Source organism: Drosophila elegans, unplaced genomic scaffold (genome assembly GCF_018152505.1).
Source record: "Drosophila elegans isolate 14027-0461.03 unplaced genomic scaffold, ASM1815250v1 contig_208, whole genome shotgun sequence".
NCBI lineage: Eukaryota > Metazoa > Arthropoda > Insecta > Diptera > Drosophilidae > Drosophila > Drosophila elegans.
The window spans coordinates 4,815,422-4,836,828 of NW_024545578.1; the positions used below are offsets into that span (position 1 = coordinate 4,815,422).

General features: G+C 39.6%; 3 protein-coding genes across 3 annotated transcripts in view; all 3 read right to left on the bottom strand.

Moving 5' to 3' along the window:
• LOC108145847 (glucose transporter type 1) overlaps nucleotides 1-3,800 on the bottom strand; it is an 86,180-nt gene extending 82,380 nt beyond the window's left edge. The window contains exon 1 of the mRNA XM_017271466.2: nucleotides 3,489-3,800. The gene's annotated coding sequence lies outside the window, so the exon portion shown is untranslated. The remainder of the gene's footprint in view (nucleotides 1-3,488) is intronic.
• A 3,908-nt stretch (nucleotides 3,801-7,708) lies between these two features.
• Nucleotides 7,709-10,914, bottom strand: LOC108146541 (zinc finger protein 93). The gene has a single exon (XM_017272582.1). The coding sequence runs from the start codon at nucleotides 10,712-10,714 to the stop codon at nucleotides 9,314-9,316; it is 1,401 nt and encodes a 466-aa protein (XP_017128071.1). The 5' UTR covers nucleotides 10,715-10,914; the 3' UTR covers nucleotides 7,709-9,313.
• Nucleotides 10,915-18,578: 7,664 nt separating this feature from the next.
• On the bottom strand, nucleotides 18,579-19,555 carry LOC108146547. The gene has a single exon (XM_017272591.2). The coding sequence runs from the start codon at nucleotides 19,509-19,511 to the stop codon at nucleotides 18,789-18,791; it is 723 nt and encodes a 240-aa protein (XP_017128080.1). The 5' UTR covers nucleotides 19,512-19,555; the 3' UTR covers nucleotides 18,579-18,788.
• Between the last annotated feature and the right edge of the window lie 1,852 nt (nucleotides 19,556-21,407).

A 21,407-nucleotide genomic window follows, 5' to 3' on the forward strand; every position in this document is an offset into this window, starting at 1 on the left:
ACTGGCCACTTGGACTCTTGATTGGTGGCTAATTAAAAGGGCAACTCAAAGGGCGGGGCCGAGTAAGTGTTGACACAGGCCAGTCACAATGGAGAGTCCTGTTGGTCTGGTGGCGTTTTCGATGTTTTCGGGGCGGCCCAAAGCGTCATTAATAGAGCGTGAATTTTAGCGCAAACACACACAATCTCCAGCACACACACACATGCACTGGAGGGCGTTGTGTGTGCGCATTTATTGCCCGCAATGTTTTGCCAATCAAAACCCCAAAGTCATTTCATTATTGGCTTTGCGTAATCGACGTCAAAGCGTCCCCGACCAAAAGTCAACAGCGGAGAAAAGGAGAGCCCAATCCGCATTCCTCAATCCGCAATCCTCAACCCGCAATCCGCGGCAGCAGCAGCAGCAGCAGGAGTAGCCCAAAGGACATGGGGTAGGGACACCAAGGACACCAAGGATCCTGCAGCCTGTGGATGGAACGTGCATGCAGTCAAGCGAATTGAAGGCAAATATTTTTACTTTAACACGGCAAGAGGGATTGGGGAGGGGGAGAGGAATGGGGATGGGGATGGGGAGGTCCTGCTGCTCGTCCTGAATCCCCGGCAAACTTGACTTTATTGTCAAAAAAGTGTAAATGACACAGTTCGTTAAACGCGACATCGAGACGCTGGATACTAGATACAAAGATATATAGATATACGGATAGACAGATGGGAAGCTGCGACAGATGGCAACGTGGGGATTTTTGGGACAGATCCGTGGATTATGCACGCTGGGGCGTGGCCCCAAAAGAAGCGACCGAAAAGGATTGCAGGCGCACATTAATGGGGCAGATTTCTCTGAAGAATGTATGACAAATATTTTATGCTCGCATCATAAAGGAACCGCAGAAAGGACGCCCCAAAAGCGGATGACTGCAGCCAAGTGGAGGGCAGCGGGCAGTAGGGAAACGGCTTCAGATGGCGAGTATCTCGCTGATAGCTAGATACAAATCGCAGGCCCCGAAAAAAAAAACATATACAAGGCTGGGCAAAAGCGAGAGCAGGCATAAAACCCAACAACGAAGGTACTAAATAACAACAAAAAGGAGTCGTGCACGGGGAGAAAGTATTGCTCTAGAAATAAATATTATTTTGATAAAATGATACAATTATTATTAAAAAAGTTAAATTTTATAAAAGTTATACACAAATTTTGTGTTATAATATGGCGAATAAAATTATTAACGTATTAAATGGATTAACAATAAAAATCTTTAGTATTTTATATTTATTTTTTATATGCAATAGAATTAGTTAAAACATTCAGAGCTGTAAAAAGAACATTCTAAGTTTATTTTGTTTGAAAAGGTAATTTCTAGTACAATCTGGCGAGTAAACTATTTAAGTTATAAAATGGATTGGAAATAAAATTCATAAACATTTGGGATTTCTTACTGACAAGCAATAGCTTATATAGAAACAAGATAATCTTAATTGGAAGATCAGTTAAGTCTGAAACTTCGAACTGGGGAATTTAAACACTTATTACAAATAAAAGATTTTGCATACAGTAACTTGAAATTGAATAAATAAGATTGTGTTTATTGAGGATTTTTAATATAATTTCTTGCCGTGTAATATAAATCTTTGAAGTTGCTGGGAAAACCCGGAAAGCAGAGGTCGGAAAATAAGGAAAGTAAGGATGGCAAAAGGATAGCGAAGGGCCGCAGATGACAACAGAAGCAAAAGGCGAAAGGTGCAAATAATGCCAGTCCCCAAAAAGTATGCTACACATGTTGACATTGCCCGCGCGAGTGCGTGTGTGTGCGTAAGCGTATAAGCACGACAATGCGTGTGCGTGTGTGTGTGCTTGCCAGTGGTTTATGTGTGTTGACGTGAGAATTTGCACGTCCTTTGTTATGCACGCGTGTAAATGTTTCACCGGATTCTGATTCTGATTCTGATTCTGATTCCATTTTGCAAACCGAAAGAAAGAATTGAAAAACTAAACAAACTTTGCCAGCGAGCAACTGTTTTATTTGTCTGCCGCACACAAACAAACATCCTCACACACACATTCGAAGATGTCAGGGAGATACCCACAAATGCACTGCGATTTTTGCTCCAAATTCGTTTCGATGGAAAGGGTTTTCCCCTTTTTTTTTACCCCCTTTCCTTGTTTTGTGTGCACACAAACTTTGCGGCCTCCTTTAGTTGTTATAATACAGCGAAAAAATATATACGTATATAAACAGGACCTTGTGTGTGTGTGTGTGTGTTTGAGGTCGAGTTGATTGCTTAAGTAAACGCACTCGGGGCAGGCAAAAACGCTTCTTGGCCAAGTTGATTCGCTGAAGTTTGCTGGCTGGGAAATTGTTCGCTGGCTTTTCTTATTTTCACCCCCCTTTCCCCTTTTTGTTCGGGTCATTTTCGGATGCCCAGTGATTTTTTGCTTATTTTTATTAATAGAGTTTTTGTAAAATTCCAAACAATATTTTTTCGGCCGTCGGAAGTGTGCACTTCGAATTATGCTACATGCTGGAAAACCCTTTTTCATCAGTTTATGTGTGTGAGTGTGTGAGTGCAGGTCCAGCGGCTGTTTATAAAGGATAAATTTGCTGGCAAGCAGGCAGCTGTATGCTCTGTGTCTGCCTAATCCGCAAATGGATATTTTGGCAGGGGGAATGGATTGCTCGAATGGGGCTGGGAAGTTCACAACTTTTTATTCCCGCTGATTGCTGATTGAAAACCGAACGGAGACCCAAATTCGTGTTCATTTTTGGTCCGGAGTGATGGTTCTGGGAAGTGAGTAATTAATTCTTGTGTTCGGTGGGCGGTTGAAATAAAGTCTATATTTCTTTCTCTATGGGTTCTCATTAAAGAACTCGTAACCCATTGGGGTTTAGTGATTAAAATGACTTGAAAAGGGATTGGAAACTCATTATCATATTAAATTGATAAATTTAGTACAACATTATGTATGTTTTTGCCTCGATTTAAATAATCATTAAATTAATTTTCACATTAAAAGTAATTTTTATTGAGCGAGATATAAGTTTTTATTAAGCATTGTTTGTGAAGAACAAAATTACTCGTTATTTAAGACTTTTATTTTTAGGGAAGAATTGGATCTTTTATTTTTAAACTAAAGGTCTAAAACTAATATTATTTATATTCACAAAGTGTGTTAAAGTCGGTCAAATATAAAGCAAATAAATATAAATAAATTTGACTATTATTATGTGTTTATTACTCGAGTTTATTACAATATGTTCAACTTAGGATTTTTGGTTAAACAAAAGTAAAACAATTTATAGATGTTATAAATGAAGTATACTTGGTTATTGACGATATTTGTTAACTTTCATTATTTAACGTTATCAAAGTTGGGTTAACCCACGAATTTTCTGCACTCCGTTTCCTAGGTTGTAAATGCTTGCCATTTTCCATCTTAGTTTTCCCCCGAATTTTCCCCAATATTAACATAAACAGACAGTTTGGTTGACTCACCTTTTTGCCAGGCACAGCGAAGTCTCCTTCTCGTTTTCGCTCGCTCAATTCGGCAGCCAATTGAGCACACACATCAATCAAGTACCTCAACAAGTTTTTCTCTATTTTGTTTGGTCTCTGGCTTGGTTTAGTTTGGATTAGTTTAGACTTAGTTTAGAACGAACGAACGATCGAACGAGCGAACGGGGCGCCGAGCTGCGCTGTAGTTGGCATAGTTATTGTTAAGGAATTTATTGATATTATTGCGGCTCACTCACGCGAACGCCCGAGGAATTTTAGCACTTTGCCAGCCAATTAATGGGTTAACTTTCGAGCTGAAATTAACACAATGGGAATGCAGGAATGTTCGTGCACGGAGCGTAGGCCAGAGGAATGCTCAAGGCAAAGGATAAAGGATGAAGGACAAAGGACGCACATGTGGCAAGTTTCTCTCTGGCATTTTGGGCATGTCTGAGTGAGCATTTAAGACCGAGAGACTGATAAATGTCAGAAGTTATGGTGTTAATGTCGCTTTTATTTAAAACGGATATCGGACAAAGAACAAAGGCGGGTCGAGTAATAAAAAATAAATTAAATGGAAAATGCACAGAGAATCCTGGCCAGAGAGAGAGATAGAGACAGAGACAGAACGAGAGAAGAGAAGGCGCGAATGTGTCACGGATTTCATTGCTCATTGAATACGCATTCATTTCACAAAGGAAAAAGGAGCACAGGACCTGCCAGCCATTCAGGCAGCCGCCTCAATCGAGTCACTCAGTCTGCGTACGTAAGCAGCGAAGGACATTCACACAGATACGGACACACACACATAGGACTCGGAGAGCCCCACACATATACACACACACACTTACACAGAGAAACCAATACAGAGGAGAGTAAGCCACAGAGCCCGCAGAGAAAATCAAAACTACGCGCACACACAGACGAAATTTCTGACAAATTTCCTTGTGTATGTGCGCATTTTGTTGTAATTTGCCATTTTGGCAATTGCAATCCTTCGCATTTTATTGAATTTTACAAACACACACACTCGCAAAACACAAACGAGCCACACACACACACACATGTACACAGAAGCAGGCCACACACCCAAACAATAACAACACTTTTTGTCATAATATTTTCATAATATCCTGCGAGTTTTGACTTTCATTTTTCACATTCGTTTCAAGTTTTTTGTTTACCGCAAAATGTCATTGTTTTGTTTCAGCTAGCTTTGGGTATTTTATTTTATTTTACTAATGCTATTTATGGTGTTTTTCTTTGGGAAAAGCGGAGTTTTCATACGCGTTCGAGTGTGGAGTGTGCTTAAATCGCAGGAGTCACTGCTGCTTGCGGAACCGCCCTAAAACAGTCGGGAGAAAAACTGAAAATGAAAATTGCTGAAAATTTCACCCAAGGCAAGTGGCAGCGGGAAAACTGTGAAAGCTTTTCCACGCTCCCAAAAAAGTACCAGTATTTTCCGTTGGTTGGCCAAGAGCGAGGAAAGCTCAATCAATAAGTCGAGCTGCTCTCTTGTGGCAGGACACCCCCCAGTCAGCCACCCGCCACCTAACCACCTAACCGCCCAACCACCCACCACCCGCTGGGGCCATAGCACATGCTGAGTTTTGAACCTTTCGTCAACCGTGATTTTCCTCTTTTTCCCTGCGTTTAAACAACGAAAATCACACTCACTTTTCCCCGGAAAAGCCCGACCGTTAACCACAACCGTAAACCGTTCACGGACTCAACGCCACGGCGAAATATCTGTGTGAGACTTTTCCTCCACTTTGCACTGGACTCGGCTCGGTTTATCGGCTAATCGTTTTCCGGACTGCGATCCACACGTCTGACTGCCAGCCTGGCCACAACATGAATGTCTGAATGTCAGGTGTGCGATGCTCCACGATGCGTTCCGGCTGAAGTCCTTCGTGACAAGTCCTTCTCCACGTAGCCGTCTCTCCGCCGGAGAAAATGTCCCGATAACCGTTATTTCAACGGACAGTTGGGGCTGCCAACTTGAAGCAGGGTTGCTTTCGATAGCTGCCAGGACCTCCGACATCGCACGGTTGCATTTGGACGCTTTTACAATGCCCCCAAGCTTTGAAAGCTTTTCAGGCCTTATACGCAGCAAAAGTTATTTTAAAATATTTTATTATTTATCCGAACAAATTACTTTTCTAGTTTTTATAATTTCAATAAAATATTCAACTAGAATTTAGGTAATTTTAAAATTTTTTTAACAATTAATTGTATGGTATATTTAACTGAAAAGTATTTGATTTTCATTTTTAATGTTTATAAAACAAATTTATAAAATAATATTAGAAGAGGATAGATCTTGAACAGATTTATATTAAAGCTTAATAATAAAAAGCCCGTACGATTTGATTTGCGTTTGTGCTCCATTTATAGGAGCTTTTTCGTATCGTTTACATGATCTTCAAACTACATAATTAATTTGCATTTTGGATTTTGAATAACCCCTTTGGGCGGGCAACGATGATGGTAATCAAATGGGTTACTCGAGTGGTCGGCACTTCAGTGTCGAGTCCTCAAAATCTGCCAATCAGGCTCATCAATCTGTCAACTCTTTGGAGGAGTAGCATTAGAACACATGGCCACTTTGGCAAGGACAAAGGACCTGCATAAGGCGAGCAGCCTCTCAAGGTGCAAATTAGCAGAGCAGCAGGATAATAACCTAGAGGCTCTCGAAAGGCAGTTCCGATCCCGAAGGCAGCTGCCTTGGACCCGCAGAAACGGGAACTTGTTGGTCCTACTCCTCCTTGCCACCCTATGCGGGTCCCACTGTACAGGAATGCCCCGTGCCAAGGTGCAAACTGCAAGCCGTATCGCTTTTCGAGATCATTTTATTAGTTTAGTTCTGTATTGTTTGCTGTATTTTGATGTTTTGAACACAGATGTTTGAGGCTGCTGCATCACTCCCTTAAAAACAACGAAGGGTAGTTTTGCGGGCATGATTTTACACAATTTTTTGTGCCAGGGGATGGGCTGCAGCAGGACATCTCCTTAAATGCTATATGGCTCTTTTGACGCTTTAAATTGATTCACACCGCGCACGCAACCCCCGCACCTCAAAAATTTCTATGCCGCTGCACCCTCGCATCCTAGTGTATCCTAGTTTATCCTGGCATATCCTGTTCACCACTCGCCTTTTTTCCGTGCTGTCATGCATTTGTATTTGATTAAACATTTTTTACGCGTTTCCGTTGAGGGCATCATTAGTTTTAGCCCGTTTAGGGTTTCACTCTGGTCCAGGGAGCCTGAGCCTGTGCCCAAAACCAAAAACCAAAAACACCCCCACACCCAGTACATCCACCCCGTCATCAAGTTTCCTCGCCCTTTTCCCTTTTCCCACTTGCATCTGTCCGATTCCGAAAGTCCGTTTCCGCTTTTCCGCCTTGCCAGTAGTATAATAAGTGTGTTTTGGTATTTGTTTTAGTCGGTCCCCGATCGATGGACCATGTCAATGGCCCTTAATGGCATTTCATTACCGAACTGCAGCGTTATTTGGGCTTGATGATTATGAGGAATCACCCAAGAAGCACTCATCATTATTGTTTACCAGAGACTTGCAACCCCCACATACTGGTAGATGATATACGAGCACCTCGCCACAATTATAAACCCATCATGGAGGGTTTATTTTCCAGACAACCCAAAGAACAAGAAGTTTCCATTTCCAGTTTTTCGTTTTTATTCAAGAGATTTTATAGTTTACAATTTTTATGGGCTTTTAAAAGATGTGTGTTTGTATAAAAATATTTAACTTAATAAAAAATATTTTCCATTTTTATTTTTTATTTAAGAGTTTCCTGTTTTACAATTTTTATTTATTTATTTACTCCCACAAAAATATATATTTTTTCAGTTTTTATTATTTATTTTTATTCAAGAGTTTTGATAGTTTACAATTTTTATAGCCTTTTTATCTGTGTGTTTTTGTATAAAAATATTTGACTTTAAAAATTTTTTAGCAGTTTTACCTTTTATAAACGAGTGGATTAAAATTTTTATGGGTATTTGTTTATTTTTAAAGAACAAGTAATTTTTTTTTAGTTTTTCATTTTTATTCAAGAGATTTTATAATTTACAATTTTTCTCGACTTTCAAGATTTATTTTTGTATAAAAATGTTTTTTTATAAAACTAAATTGTTTGTTTTTCTAAAAGTGTATCGTAGTTTACAATTTTTATGGGCTTTCCAAAGTTTTTTCTTTTGTATAAAAATATTTACTGTTTATGTGTATATTACGTATAAAAATATTTGGTACAAATTTCTGTTTTCTTTTCACTTATTGTTACTGCACTATGAGCACAACGATGCTCTTGTAAACTTTAGGCTTAGCATTAGTATCACAAAATCTCAACCGATATGGTTCCGTATGATATAGCTTATAAGGTAATTAATTCCTAGATTGAGCGAAAGTTTCCCATTTCGTTGTACTCTGCGGTTACAACCAATTTACATTTACAGATGCTAAGGAACAATAGCGCTGTGATATTGAACCCGATTCAGGGATTTCTTAATTTATTGCTTTAAGTACACAACCGCCGGTTCTGAAGCCTGTGGCTTTTATAGCTAGGTTGTACTGTTAAATACTTTGACTGGTAGTGAGACGCTGGTCCAATGTCCGTTTCTATGCCTAACTATAGTAAACTAAACTAAATTAAACAGAGAATTAATTGATTTCTCTCCCACTTAGGTGACTAAAAATGACTAGAGTTCACACTCGACTTTGGTTCACCAACACTGGGTTTGGATTTTTGTTTAAACTAGGATTTTTGGTTTTGCATATTTGGTTTGATTCGAACTTAAAATCTATTACTGCACAATTTTGCCTGAATTTTGGTTTCGGTATATAACCTGAATATGACTAAAGCTGTATCCGAAATTGAAGAATGATATATGTTTGTACAAAATAAGTAAGATGGAAATGAAGCTGACTTATAGAAATTATTTACCTAAAATGACTAGAAGGAATGCAAGAACTTATGACTAGAATAACACGAGTTATTTTGGTAAAAGCGAAAAAAGGGTTGAATATTAAGTTGCTTATAAGTGAGAAGATGAGTTAGGGGAAAAGCAGAGCTTGAATTTTATATAGAATAAAGATTATCGGGGAAAGATGAGTCATGAAGAGTGAAATTCGAATGTTGACAGTATTTTAAAAGGTGAAAGGTGAAAAATGACTGATGAAGGAGTTATTAGAGATGAAGTATGAGAGTATGTATGAAAAATGAATGAAATATGTGTGACAGAGTAGTATATAAAATGTTAAAAAGCAGTTGGTATTAGAAAAAGTTTACAGAGTGTTAATATTGAGTCTTTGGTATTTTTATGCTAAGATTATATGACTAGTTAGTACCAGATAGCCTGTTCAAATGGTTAGTAATGAATTTTTGGTTGATTTCTTTGGTTTTACATGTTCAGTTCATTGCACTCCCAAAAGTTCCTAAACTAGCTAAAACTAAACTGACTAGAAAAATGCCAATAATGACACTTATTTTTCGAGAGATCGTATTGAAGCTGACTAGTGCCCAGATGCTTTGGTTTCACTGACTAGAACTAAAGTGTATATGGAATGCGGACCGAAGTACGGATACAAATCAGAGTCTGACTAGAATTGAACTCATTTTGCGAACGAAACTAAATCGGTTTAAGAACTAAACGTTATAGCTAACTAAGTGTATGAAGAGGAAACGCAAATTTCCATTGAATAAAACTAATTCTTTGGTCTGTTTCAGCTGCATTATTGACATTAATTGAGTGATGTCAATAACTAATAACTAAACTTAATAGTACAAAAATCTCACTCGATTTCAATGGGCCATGGTGGTGTGTTGGATGACGGAGGCGCAGTTCCTTAAGTTCGTGAGGGCAGCGGCGGCAATGCTTTCCTCCTCCGTAAGACCATTTTCCACGATCTGCAGACGACCATAGCCGGCGGATGAGGCGGAGGAGCTCGAGTCCGAGAGGTAGTCATTGTCGTAGTCGTAGCTACTCCTGGCAGTGGCCCCCGCCACATAGACACCCTCATCGGAGTGGGAACTGCTGGCCGAGGAGGAGGAGGTGCTGGATCCCGCCTGATTGAAGTGGAAACTGCCTGTTATGGTGGTCGTACTGGCTGGCGGCAACATTTCCACTACTTTCTCCCCTGATTTTTCCCGTTTCTGATGTGTGAGCTGATGCTTTCGCAGGTAGGCAGCCCTCTTGAACTTCTTGCCACACTCCTGGCAGTCAAATGCCAGATCCTCTGTGGCCGACTTCTTCTCCACCTGCTGCTGTTGGTTGGTGGTATTGCGATTCTCCTTTTTGCCGGCCTCCTTTCGGGGCTTATGCCAGCGGCGATGGGAGGCCAGATTGGCGGGGCAATTGAACTGTTTGCCGCACTCGGGACATCGGTACTCCAGCAGGACTATGCAGGCACACCGATGGCGGGCCAGGCCGAAGGCATCCTCGAACTTGATCTTGCACAAGCGGCAGACATAGTCCCCAATCACATTCTTGATGGCCGCCAGCTCGGCTTTGGTTTCATCTGTGATCTCCACTATGTTGTACTTGGGGTCGATGTCGCCATTGCTGTACTGCATGGAGCCATCGGTGATGTCCTCGAGGGGTCGTATTATGGTGCCCGAAACTGGTGAACTGGTCTCCTCATCGAACTTCAGTTTGCGAGTGGCCTTATTGCGGGAGGGTTTCGCCGAGGAAGTGCTTGCCTTGCTGGTTTTGGGTGCCGTTTCCTTTACTTTAACAGGTTTGGCTGGCGTGGCCTCTATTGCTGGCTGTGGCTCCTCCTCCTTCTCCTCCAGTTTGGCCATTTTGGCGGGCTGTCGCCGGCAATCATCGTCACAGCTCAATTTGCGCTTTCCCGATGGACTTTGCGGTGGCGTTGGGGGTTTTAGTGGCAACTTCTCCTCTTTGACATCCCCTTCCTGTGCAATTTCCATCACATTTTCGCTATACACCTCGGCGAATGTGGCCGCCATGGGCACATCGCTTTGGGGCAGCGGCGAGGGCAGCTTCACCGTCAAATCCAGGGGTATTTCGCACCTGGTTTTCAGGTTCAGATAGCGACTGCGGTACTTGGGCGGCAGCGAGGCCACCGTGGTCAGCAGACCCAGCCCATGGGGCATGCCCTTGTGCTGCAGCTGGATGCCAATGCTGTGCGGGTGGTTGAGCTTCTCGGCTTGTGTCTGCGTCTGCGTCTGTGTCTGGGCCATGGCATCGATTTGGTTAACTTAAAACTTGAACGTGGGCAAACAAAAAACGTAGAACGTAGAACGGAGAACGTAGAACGTAGAAAACGTAGAACGGAGAACGTAGAAAACGTAGAACGGGAACTAAGCAAACTTAACAACAAACTGATAACGCTGATCCTTGCGGACTGGACTTTAATAGAAGACCACCAGTCGGCTCGACGTTTGTGCTGCGAATGACGTTCACTGGCTGCGTCGTCGGCTATTTATGTGTGCCACACGGGCCAAAGGAAAGCGAAACCAAACCAAACGAAATCATTGTTTGTGCCGGCGTCGCTCATTTCAACCCCCTTTTTCGGGCCAAGTCGTTGTCCTTTTTCGACGTCGGCAGCGAACGTTTTTGAACGCCGGCAGAGCCGCAAAAGCCGGAATCTTTTGTTAGCAATCACACACACATTAGTCACCCTTTTTTCCACAAGCACACACACACACACACGCATATACGTTTATAGCACGGGGAGCTGTTAGTGAAAGTCCCACTACGCATACACACTCGTACACATACACATACACAGCAAGGACAATGCACTCGGAGAAATCAGTGTGCGACAGCTGTTGTTTTGGGCCACGAATTGCCACGCACCAAAATCGCAGGCAAATATGAACATATATATTCTGCGGAAATCGGAGCTGCACATTGTCCTGCTCTTTTCTTCAATTTTTGCCAAAACAGCTGACATCCATGAAGTCGTTAATTGAGCGTGTAACCATAGGGTCGGCGGTGAGGGCTCCTCAATGGGACAGCGGGTATCCTACCGCTCGAAGGAGAATTGTGTCTTTGTTGCCATTTGGCCCAAAACAGCTGTTGGCAATTGGATGCAAGATGGTTAGGGAAGGTAAACAATGTAACAAGTAAGAATTCTACGACCCTAGAAAAAAGATCATGCTGCAAACATAACAAATCAAAACTGCTCAGCATTTTAGCTGAATTCATTAGAATAATTAGGATTTATTTTGAATTTTAAACATAACATATAAATTTTTTCTTTTTTCCAGTATTAAGTGTTGTATGTATATATTATATATATTAAATTAAATATTTTTTCGATATGGTTTCATGTTTATTCCGTGCTTAATAAATTTATTTTTAAACAGGTTCTTAATATAAACCTATTTTTACCTAAAAGCTCTTAAAATCTTCTCCCAAGTTATAAGTTACTTTGAGCTACCATAAATATGTTTTATATTTGATGTTTTTATATTTGTTTATTTTATTTTAAATAATATTCCAGCGCAGCAAGATTACACTTATATTTAAAGCGCTAGTCAAGTCAATGGGAGATACAACATTTATTTAAACTATATTAATTATAATTATATATTTTTCTTACTTAAGTTTTGAATCTATTATTTTTGATAGATAATTAATTAAACATTGGCATTTTAAGCTATTTTTCTAGTACTAGATTTTAATTTTTTTTCTTTCGGAAGATAAAATCATGGTTTTCATGTTTATTTTTGAAATGAGACTTTTTATCCAAGCCTTGCAAAGAAAATTAAATAGACCTCAAAGATTTTAATCCTTAAAACTTAAAATATATTTTTATTTAATAAAGCTTTTTCGTTAGTTAGTTTTTATTAAATTTATTTCAGTGTAGTTTAGCTGGCACTGCATTTATCAGCTCTTTGCGGCCTCAGACGGCGGCTAAGCTTGTCAAGTTTGCTTTTGGTGGGGTAGGTAACAGACCGACAGACTAGCAGACTAACAGACACAACTTGGGTTCGAACTTCGAACTTCACCACCGAAACACAGGGCACAATCCTTGTAGCCATATATCCTTGTATCAGTGTCGGCGTCTGCGTTTGCGTCTGTGTGGAAATATCCTGGGCACACACATCTGTGTCGGTGTGTGTGCTTTGCATTAATGTAATCGAAATGCGTCGCCGACTGAGTCGGCAGTGGTTGCCATGAAAGGGAATGCACTTTCGATTCCCGTCGAGGCCTTTCGTCGCAGGACTTCGCTCCTGGAAATATGGCATATTATGTTGAACACGCCGCCATTGTTGTTGTTCTTGTATTACGGTAGGCACGTGCATGGCAACGAATGCCACCCCAAAACGGGCTGACAAAGTAAACACTGAAAGAAAAAATCATTGAAATTTGCTGCATTTTAAATCACAACATATAAGTATCTAAGTGATCAAGATTGTAAATTAATAGACATTAATAGTGTTCTGATTAAATTGGTCATTTTAAAATCTAACATTAGACTAATAGTTTATAAGATTAACCGCAAATAATACAATGTCTCAACATAGATAGTAATATAAATATTTTGTTAGATTCATTTTATGTTTAATTTGGTTTTTATATTTGCATCGTGTTTACTTATAAGATGTACTTAAATATCTTGCAAGTTTTATATATTTTTGTAATATTTTTCTCAGTGCACAGTTGAGAGTGCAGAGTGTATTCCCAAAGCGATCCACTCGCAGCAGGGTGGCCGTTCCATTCGGCAGGGGAATCGATGTTGTTTGCCATGCAGCTTAGAATTAAAATAGCGCACGCATCCGAGGCCAAATCCAAGCACAAACTTGGCATCGAATGAATCGGAGAAGGCAACAAAAGTCTCAGAAGTGCGCCAGCCACGCGAGCATTGTCCTTTCGTCCTGCCGTCCTGCCATCCTGCCATCCAGAGGTCTTGAAAAGCATCGCAGATACACGGAGGCTGCGAATTCCAACCCCGCCGGGTGGCAAATGTCCTCCCCTCCTAGCGATGCGTTGCCAACTTATCCTTGTCACTCACAAATGCCGCCTTATTTGCGATTCGATAAAGTGAGAGAAAAAGGACACGAGAAATCAAGCCATCAACAGAATGAAGTTTGATTAATCTGGGACGACAAGCCTATTCAAGCGGATTAGTGCGTGTTGGTTAGAGGTTTCTCCACGGTTATCATTATCCATCAGTTCAAAGTGCACTTTTATTATTTCTTATGAATATGATCTCTGCACTTAGGAACAATGAAGACTTCCGTCTCTTAAATTGATTTAATCTATAATCTCAAAGCATTTTCCGGCAAATACGCTTTAATTTGATATGTTGAAAGAGTCGAAAATATGATAGTATACATGGTTTTTTTTTCACCAAAAAACAAATTGTTTTCTTAACTTTCGTAGTTTATAGTTGGTCTATTTTCACTAAGAAATTCAAGAATATTAAAAATAATGGTAAATTCTAAAAGCGTTTAATAAGATAATATTAAACTTTTTTAAAACTGTATCAATACTTGACACCAAATTTAATAAGTTATAAAATGCAATTATAAAGAAGTTGAGAAATTGTGTATTGAATAGGTTAAAGAAAACAAAAAGAAATGCGATAAAAAATAAAACTTAAATTTATTGTTTGTCAATATAGTAAAAAAGCAATATTTTCTCCTTTTCCAATTAAATTGGTTTTGACCCCTTAAAAATATTTCCTTTTTTTTCTTAGCGTGTACCGTTTGTCATCTCATTCGACTGCTCTGATTTCTGCGCTCCAAGGCGTTCTTGGCACAAATTTGCACTCGACAAACACCCACGAAAAACCAACCGTGCAGATTTATATCGTCCCCCGACAAATCAGCCACATGTCCCCCACAGAGAGGTACGCATTTTGTTTGTTGTTTGTTGTTTGTTCCAGTGCTAACCCTTAAGTGCATCTTTTTATGGTAATTTCAAGAGCAGCAGCGGCGATGTCCTGGCTGGCATGGCCATCCTTGTATCCCTCTGGCGGCTCCTTGGCAATAATTAATGTTCGAAAATGCATCGTTTATGCGGCATAATGCATTTTCATTTTCACTTGCAGTTCCATTTCCATTTCCATTCTCGTTTTCGTTTTCATCTGGCTGTGTGTGTTTGTGTGTGTGTGTCTCAAAAGGCTTTTGAGCCAGCACAAGCCGCGTGCACTTTTGCTTGGGCAGCTCCTCAAGGATCCACTCCACTTGTAGCACATGTTGCCGTTGCCGTTGCCGTTGCCCAAGCTGCCTTTTTGGGGGTTCAGACTGAGTCCTGTACTGTCAATCCGGTGGAATGGAAAGGAAAGGATTTATCCACTCTTCACGGCCTGCCACTGAGCTGTAATTAAATTTTTCGCTTTCATAATTTCATGCAATTTCTGCTTCTGCTTCTGCTTCAGCAGGAAACTTATTCGGTTTCCAGGGCGTGAAGGTTTTTTAATTGCATTTCATTTGTCTGGGGAAGGAGCGAGAAATCTGCTACCAATTTGCATTACTCCATTGGGTATTAAAATTGAAAGCTCCCAATTTGCTGTATCTCCGGGAGATTCCACTGCCAATAAGCCAATCACAGCATGTGTGGCTTAATAAATATATATCCCATTGAGTTTAGGGAAAGCTTATCCATATTGAAGTGTACAAAAATACTCGAAAGTAGCTGGTGGCTGAAACTAATGGAATCGAAGTTCAAAATTGTTGTTTTATTTTTGTATTAAGTTGCAACTTAAATATTAAATACCTTAAGTATTCTATCAAAGAAGTTAGGTTTCTTTATTTTGAAATTTAAGAAAATAAAGCATCTGTCTTAAAAATAAAGCCTCTAAATGATCGATCTGCCAATAAAGCAATGTGAGGTTTAGGGGCTATAGGTAATTTACATACTTATCCACTAAAAAAATTAAGCAAACAACCCCTAAAAAATTCAAATTAAAAAAAGAAAGGTAAAATCCCATAATTATAATAATAGTCCTTCAGCACAAATTTAAATATTTACAATTACAATTTTTTAGCTCCCTTAATCATATGCAATTTGCAAATGCAGCTATAAATTTTAGGGGTGACAACACTTCTAATTGCATTTCAGATGAGTGATGACGGGTTGCCTTATAAGTCCATAACCGAATTACTTTAACCAACTGCATCTTAAATTGAAATTTTTGTAGGCCAATTGCAGCATGTGTGGCTAGCTTAAGACAGGACTATTTATTGGGCTTAAGGAATTTGCTCGCAAATCCCACTCGCAGTAAACAAAACTCCCCGAAAAAGGTCGAGTGACTAAACCCAGGAAAACCTGGCATAATTATGGTCGTATTCCTCCAGTTGTGCAGCATGCATAAATATAAATACACACAATAAATTTGCGCCGCAGGACACAGAAACCCACAGAGCGAGTGTGATAGAGACAGAGAAGTAAGAATATTTATAGGGGAAAAAAAAAACAATCACAATTCACAATTCAGTCGGGTGTCGAAGTGCTCCGGGCACGCGACCGTCGACCAACGTTCATTTGCCGTTGCTGCTAATGTCCTCTGCCAAGGATTGTAAACTGCGAATCGGTCCGGTGCACATATGTACGGCGGCATGTGCACCATGGAAATCACAATGCAACCACCACAGTCCACAGTCCACAATACAAATCCAAAACCGAGACCAAGACCGATACCAATACCGATTCCGATTCCGAATCCCAGTGCCCAAGTACCAAGTATCCCTCGAAAGAAGTCAAAGTACTAGGCACAGCAATCGAAGCCGAAAATTTAGCCAGGTGCATTTTCAAACACCAAAACACAACACACGAGCCACATAGCAGCACCACTATGAACAGGGTGGCAGGGGCATACAGTGAGGACTGGCTATGGGGAAAGGAGTTACGAAACTACAATGGTTTTAATAAAAATTCTTAAATTTGTTACACCCCTAAAATACAAAACAGAACATGTTGCTAACAAACAAAAATTTGTATAGTAAAGAATTTTCAAATGTTTTTATGATATAGAAAAATATTTTTTATAAAATTTATAGTCTTACGAATTTCTTACTTACAGTTTAAAATAACTTATAGATTTATAATAAATATATACGCTTTTCACTTAAAAATTATAGATATATAAGTTGAGGTTTAGAGGTATCTTTTTTCATAGCATTTAAAGAGGAAATAAATTTGTGAAATTAATATTGGAAAATTATCTGTAAGAAAAATATATTTTAGACATGTGAGCTAGATTTTAATATTTTTTTTTTATCATTTTAATATCACATCTTCACAACTAAATATTAAGTTCTCCTTTACTTATATTTGTAAATCCAAATAAGTTTATTGATACATGTTTTACTGTAAACGCTATAAAGCAAAGTTCAAGCGCGGCGCGATTTTGATACCGCTCGGGTCTTGGGCTGTTGCTGATTTCGAATAGGGTTTTTTTTAAAGCGCTGCGCCCTTAGGGGTGGCTAAATGCACCGAGAATGGTGAATAAAGGGGGGAGGGGGGGCGAGCTTCTCCGCTCGCATATCCGCATGTCAGTCACAGTGCATGAATGTCTAGGGAGGGTTTATAGCGGCAGCGAAATATAAAATATTTCATTTTTACCCCTTAGCTCACTTATCAGACTATGCATATAAAATTCCAATTGGACGCGTTTACCGCAAAAGGACGAAGGACTAAAAAAGGAGGTGGGCCCGGAATTCTCCCTTCGCGTTTCATGCCTAAGCCTGCCAAGATCCTGTGCAGGATTCCCCTTTTAAGCAGATGCTGCACAATAAAAAAATATAAAAAACAATTGTTCACTTTTTTAATGGTTTTTGGTTTTTAATCTTGACTGGCAAATATCTTTTGACAATTATTAAATATACGTTATTTTGTTTGGGACTTTGTTGTTTTAGAGAAATAATCGAAAATCTAATGATTGTATGTAAATTTTAAAAATACAATATAGTATGGGTACAATTTTGTTTAGGTATAGCAGGTGAACCCTTAAGGCTCGTCTTAAATATTTTAAATTTTTTTAATTAATTGTCTAAAATGATTTAAAATTATTATATTTTATTGAATAGGTTAGACTTACACACGTAACTGTGTAATGAACTATTTTTAAAAATATTATACTTTGTATGCTCCTTTATTACATTAAATCATTATTATTTACAGACGGCAATTACCAGAATAAGTTCAATCTAAGAGTTTAAATGACAGTTATTAATGCTGTAGTTATAAACTGAAATTTTTTTACATTAAATAAAATTTTGCCAATATTTTCTCGCGGTGCCCCCTTGCTGCTGTGTGAAAATTGCACGACTTGCGCTTCTGCTTTTGACAATGGCCTCACATTAACTAGTTTCCGCTGCACTCCCATCGCAATGGCAATGGCAATCGCAGTTCCAGTGCCGAACCCGAACCCAATCCCTGGCCCAATCCCAATGCCGATGCCGATGCCGGGGTTCCACTTTTAATGAGTAACTGTGCACGGAGCAGTGCGAAATGGGAACTTCATTACAAAAGCACCCCATTCGCATTCGCAGGACCCTTTCCCGGCCGCTTCCTGTTTGGTTTGTTTCAATTAAATCGCATGTGCGACCCACGACGAACAGGCGCAGGATACCGACTCTGGCACTGGCATTAAAACAGAGGCCCATCCACAGGACACATTGCAGGACACATGGCTCATCTGTTACTTAATCATGGCATTGCCATGGATACATGGCTACATGGCTACGCCGCGTACCTTGAACTGCGAGGGTGTCGTATTTGAGCTCGACCTTTGAGCAGCCACAATACGGATATTTATTGTTATTGCCCGGGGGGAGAACGAGATTTCGAGAAACCCTGTCTTAAAGCCCTGTTGGGACTCTGATTTGGTGGCATTTCCCAGTTCTTGAATTTCCCATTCAAGTGGAAATGCTCTCCTTGATTGATTTATAGTTGCTTATGACAGCATGATTGGGGTATAAAAGTTTCTGTCCCAAAGTGATTAATTGAATTCAGTTCCAGCATAAGCGAGAAATAATTTTATATCAATGGGATATTATAATGTTCGTTTTTATCTAGGTGTAGAAACTAGATATTAAATAAATTTTATGAATAAATATAAACCTAGATAATAAAATAGTTAAAGAATGTTCGTCGACACATATATTGATATAAGGTTGTTAAATAGTTTTACATACATACACATAAGACCAGAATTGACAGATTTGATTAAATATGATATTAAAATTACACTTTTCAGGAGTTCAAGATGTCCTCTGATTTTTTTGTGGCAAAGGTCTAAAGACTTGAAAAGTCAGTGGGTCCATAAACTATCGTATCCATTTCCGTAATAACTTATTAGTAGTAGTAATCGTAGTTGGGAAAGTTATTACTCAAAGTGACGTTGCTCCAGCCGAATTGATAGCGAATAAGGGCATCCAGGCCACCCACATCCACGCCCAATCGCTGCAGTTCGGTGGTGATGACCTTGCCGGCTTGAGTGGCCAAAACCCTTTCGTAAACTGGACGCAAGGCCACCAGACGACGCCAAAGTTCCGCGAGTTGAGCACTTTTTTGAGTGGCACTCGGTTCCAAAAGAGATCGAATCAATTCCACGGGATAAATCTGCACCAACTCAGACTGGAATCCGCGAATGCCATTGACAATCTGCGACCAGTAGGGATACTTATTGAAGATCTTGATCTCCAGTTCCAGGTACTCGAAAATCTTGGGGGAACCACCGGACAAGACCAATTGCTGGACGATCCATTGCTGCAACTGTCGCACTTCGGGTTGATTGGCAAACTGTCGGTAGAATCGAAAAGCGGGCACCGAGTTGATAGCCCGAATCAGGCTCTGGAATTCGGGATCGTTCAGCAGATAGGTCTGCACCAGTTTCTCGATTTGGCTGATTGGCACCATGCGAATCACTCCTTTCAGCTCCAAGGCGAAGTTGTTCTGCAGAGCTAAGGATCCATTCTGGCTAAAAGGCCTGATCGGAGCCAAAAGAGCTGGTGTGGCAGTCGTAAAGGCCACCAGGCAACTAAAGGCCAGGAAAGTGGTACAACCAATAAACCGCATCCTGATCTGTGTGTTCACTTCTAGAACTAGTTAGCTTTGCCAATCCACTCGCCGCTTTTATAGCCAAATGAGAAGACTGTTATCTGACCGTTTTGTTTGTGGCTTAGCTTCCACAGTGGACACTCTTATCGGAGACAGTTTGCTTTACAATATCTGGTGAGAGATCTGTGTACCGGCAAGTGCCAAGATAAAGGGAGTCTATTTACGACACTTAGTCATTTCTTAAACGGTAGAGAGTTGGATTTGCTAGTCACTTATTCCGGCACGTCTACAATTTAATCCGAAAATTCAGTGAAAGGGTTCTGGAAAACGGATGATAAAAGGGAAAATGGTTAGCAAAACAAAAAAACAAAGATTTGTTATACCTCTAAACATTTAGCTAATTATTTTGTAAGGTTCTTTTTTTGAAAGTTTATATTGCAATATTTAATATCATGAGAAAACAAATCAATCTGTTATGACAAATTTCTAAAAATAAATTAAACTTATCTTATATGCATTTTTATAATTCCGCAAATACTTAAGCAAAGACAAATAAGATAAACGAAAAAAATAAATTTAATTCATTCATCCGGAAGTCACAAAAAAGCAATCTAAATAGAACAATATACTTTGCATGTAAAAAACAGCTTTTATTTGATTAAAGCAAAGATTTAAATACGACAGTGATTCTCGACCACGTACTTGAGATAACGTAGGCAAAACAATCAAACAAGTTATTCTAACTATTCAAGGCAAACACAGTTTCACAGTCAATAAATTGCGTTGGACTCAGCTAGAAAAATTCGGTGAAATTCGGGAAAGTGACAGTCGAGATAGGAAAATGTCCAGACTTTACAATTTTCTTAATAAAAAGTTCAAGAGATGTCACCTTCATCAGTAAAATAAAAAGCTTAAGAGGTCTTATGCTTAAATGAATCGGAATAGCAAGATTTACACTTATTAAAAAAATATTAAAGAAATATTGTTAAAGTCAAGACTAATTTCCATGTAATTTCCATTTTTTTGTAATCTCATTTGAATAAATGAATTGAATAGATGAAAGCGAGATTATAATTTCCATTTGATATCTCCATCACAACATTTGAAGGACTCCCTTTGGTCAAGTGCACTCCTTTGGATTCTGGGAGAAAATTGGACACAGTGGGCATGTAAATCGACAGATGTGAGTGGATAATTAGTTAGTTAGTAACCTTCACTGCCCGATCGCGTATCCGGTTCAGCCGACATTAGTTCCACTCGAGGGGAGTCCTATAGGAATGTTACATGCACACGCAGACGCGATGGTAATTAGGATTGGCCAGGACACGCCTTCTATTCTGTGCCCGAAAACAAAGGACGAAATTCCAATTGAGCAGGAAACTGACAGATTTGCTGTATAATTTCGAAATTATAAAACTTTCGAGAGAGTCTGTAGAACTGAAGAATTCAGAGAGATGCAGGGCAAAGCCACCCCCAAAAAAAAAAAGGAATATAGAAACAAAAACTGGGAGGATAGGGAGATTTAGGGTGATTTTGGTTAGGGGGTTGGTTTTAGTTCGCCCGAGCATAAGTATTTTTGTTGGCCAGGGGCGATCGCATGTTTGGTTATCGGAATTGTAAGGGGAGTTGGGTTGGCAGCTGCAAAAAAAAATATATATGTGTATCTACTATAAAACGTACCCCCTTGCAGTGCTTGATAAATCATGTGTAAAGGTATTTGTACAAACTTTTTCGGGTTTTTGTTCTATATATGTTGTATAGTACGTTCGATTAGCGGCAGCTGCAGATGGAAATCATGATGCTGGCAGCGGAAAGTCGGAAAAACCAGTGTTGCCATGGTAAGTGTGTGTTAAAAAACAAACGAAGAAAATATTTCGTTTTTAATTGATTTGGCAGGCTTCAATTTAACGCTTC

Bases quoted from the DNA above. Each gene is read 5' to 3' on its own strand.
- LOC108146547 (XM_017272591.2), bottom strand. From the start codon at position 19,511: ATGCGGTTTATTGGTTGTACCACTTTCCTGGCCTTTAGTTGCCTGGTG.
- LOC108146541 (XM_017272582.1), bottom strand. From the start codon at position 10,714: ATGGCCCAGACACAGACGCAGACGCAGACACAAGCCGAGAAGCTCAAC.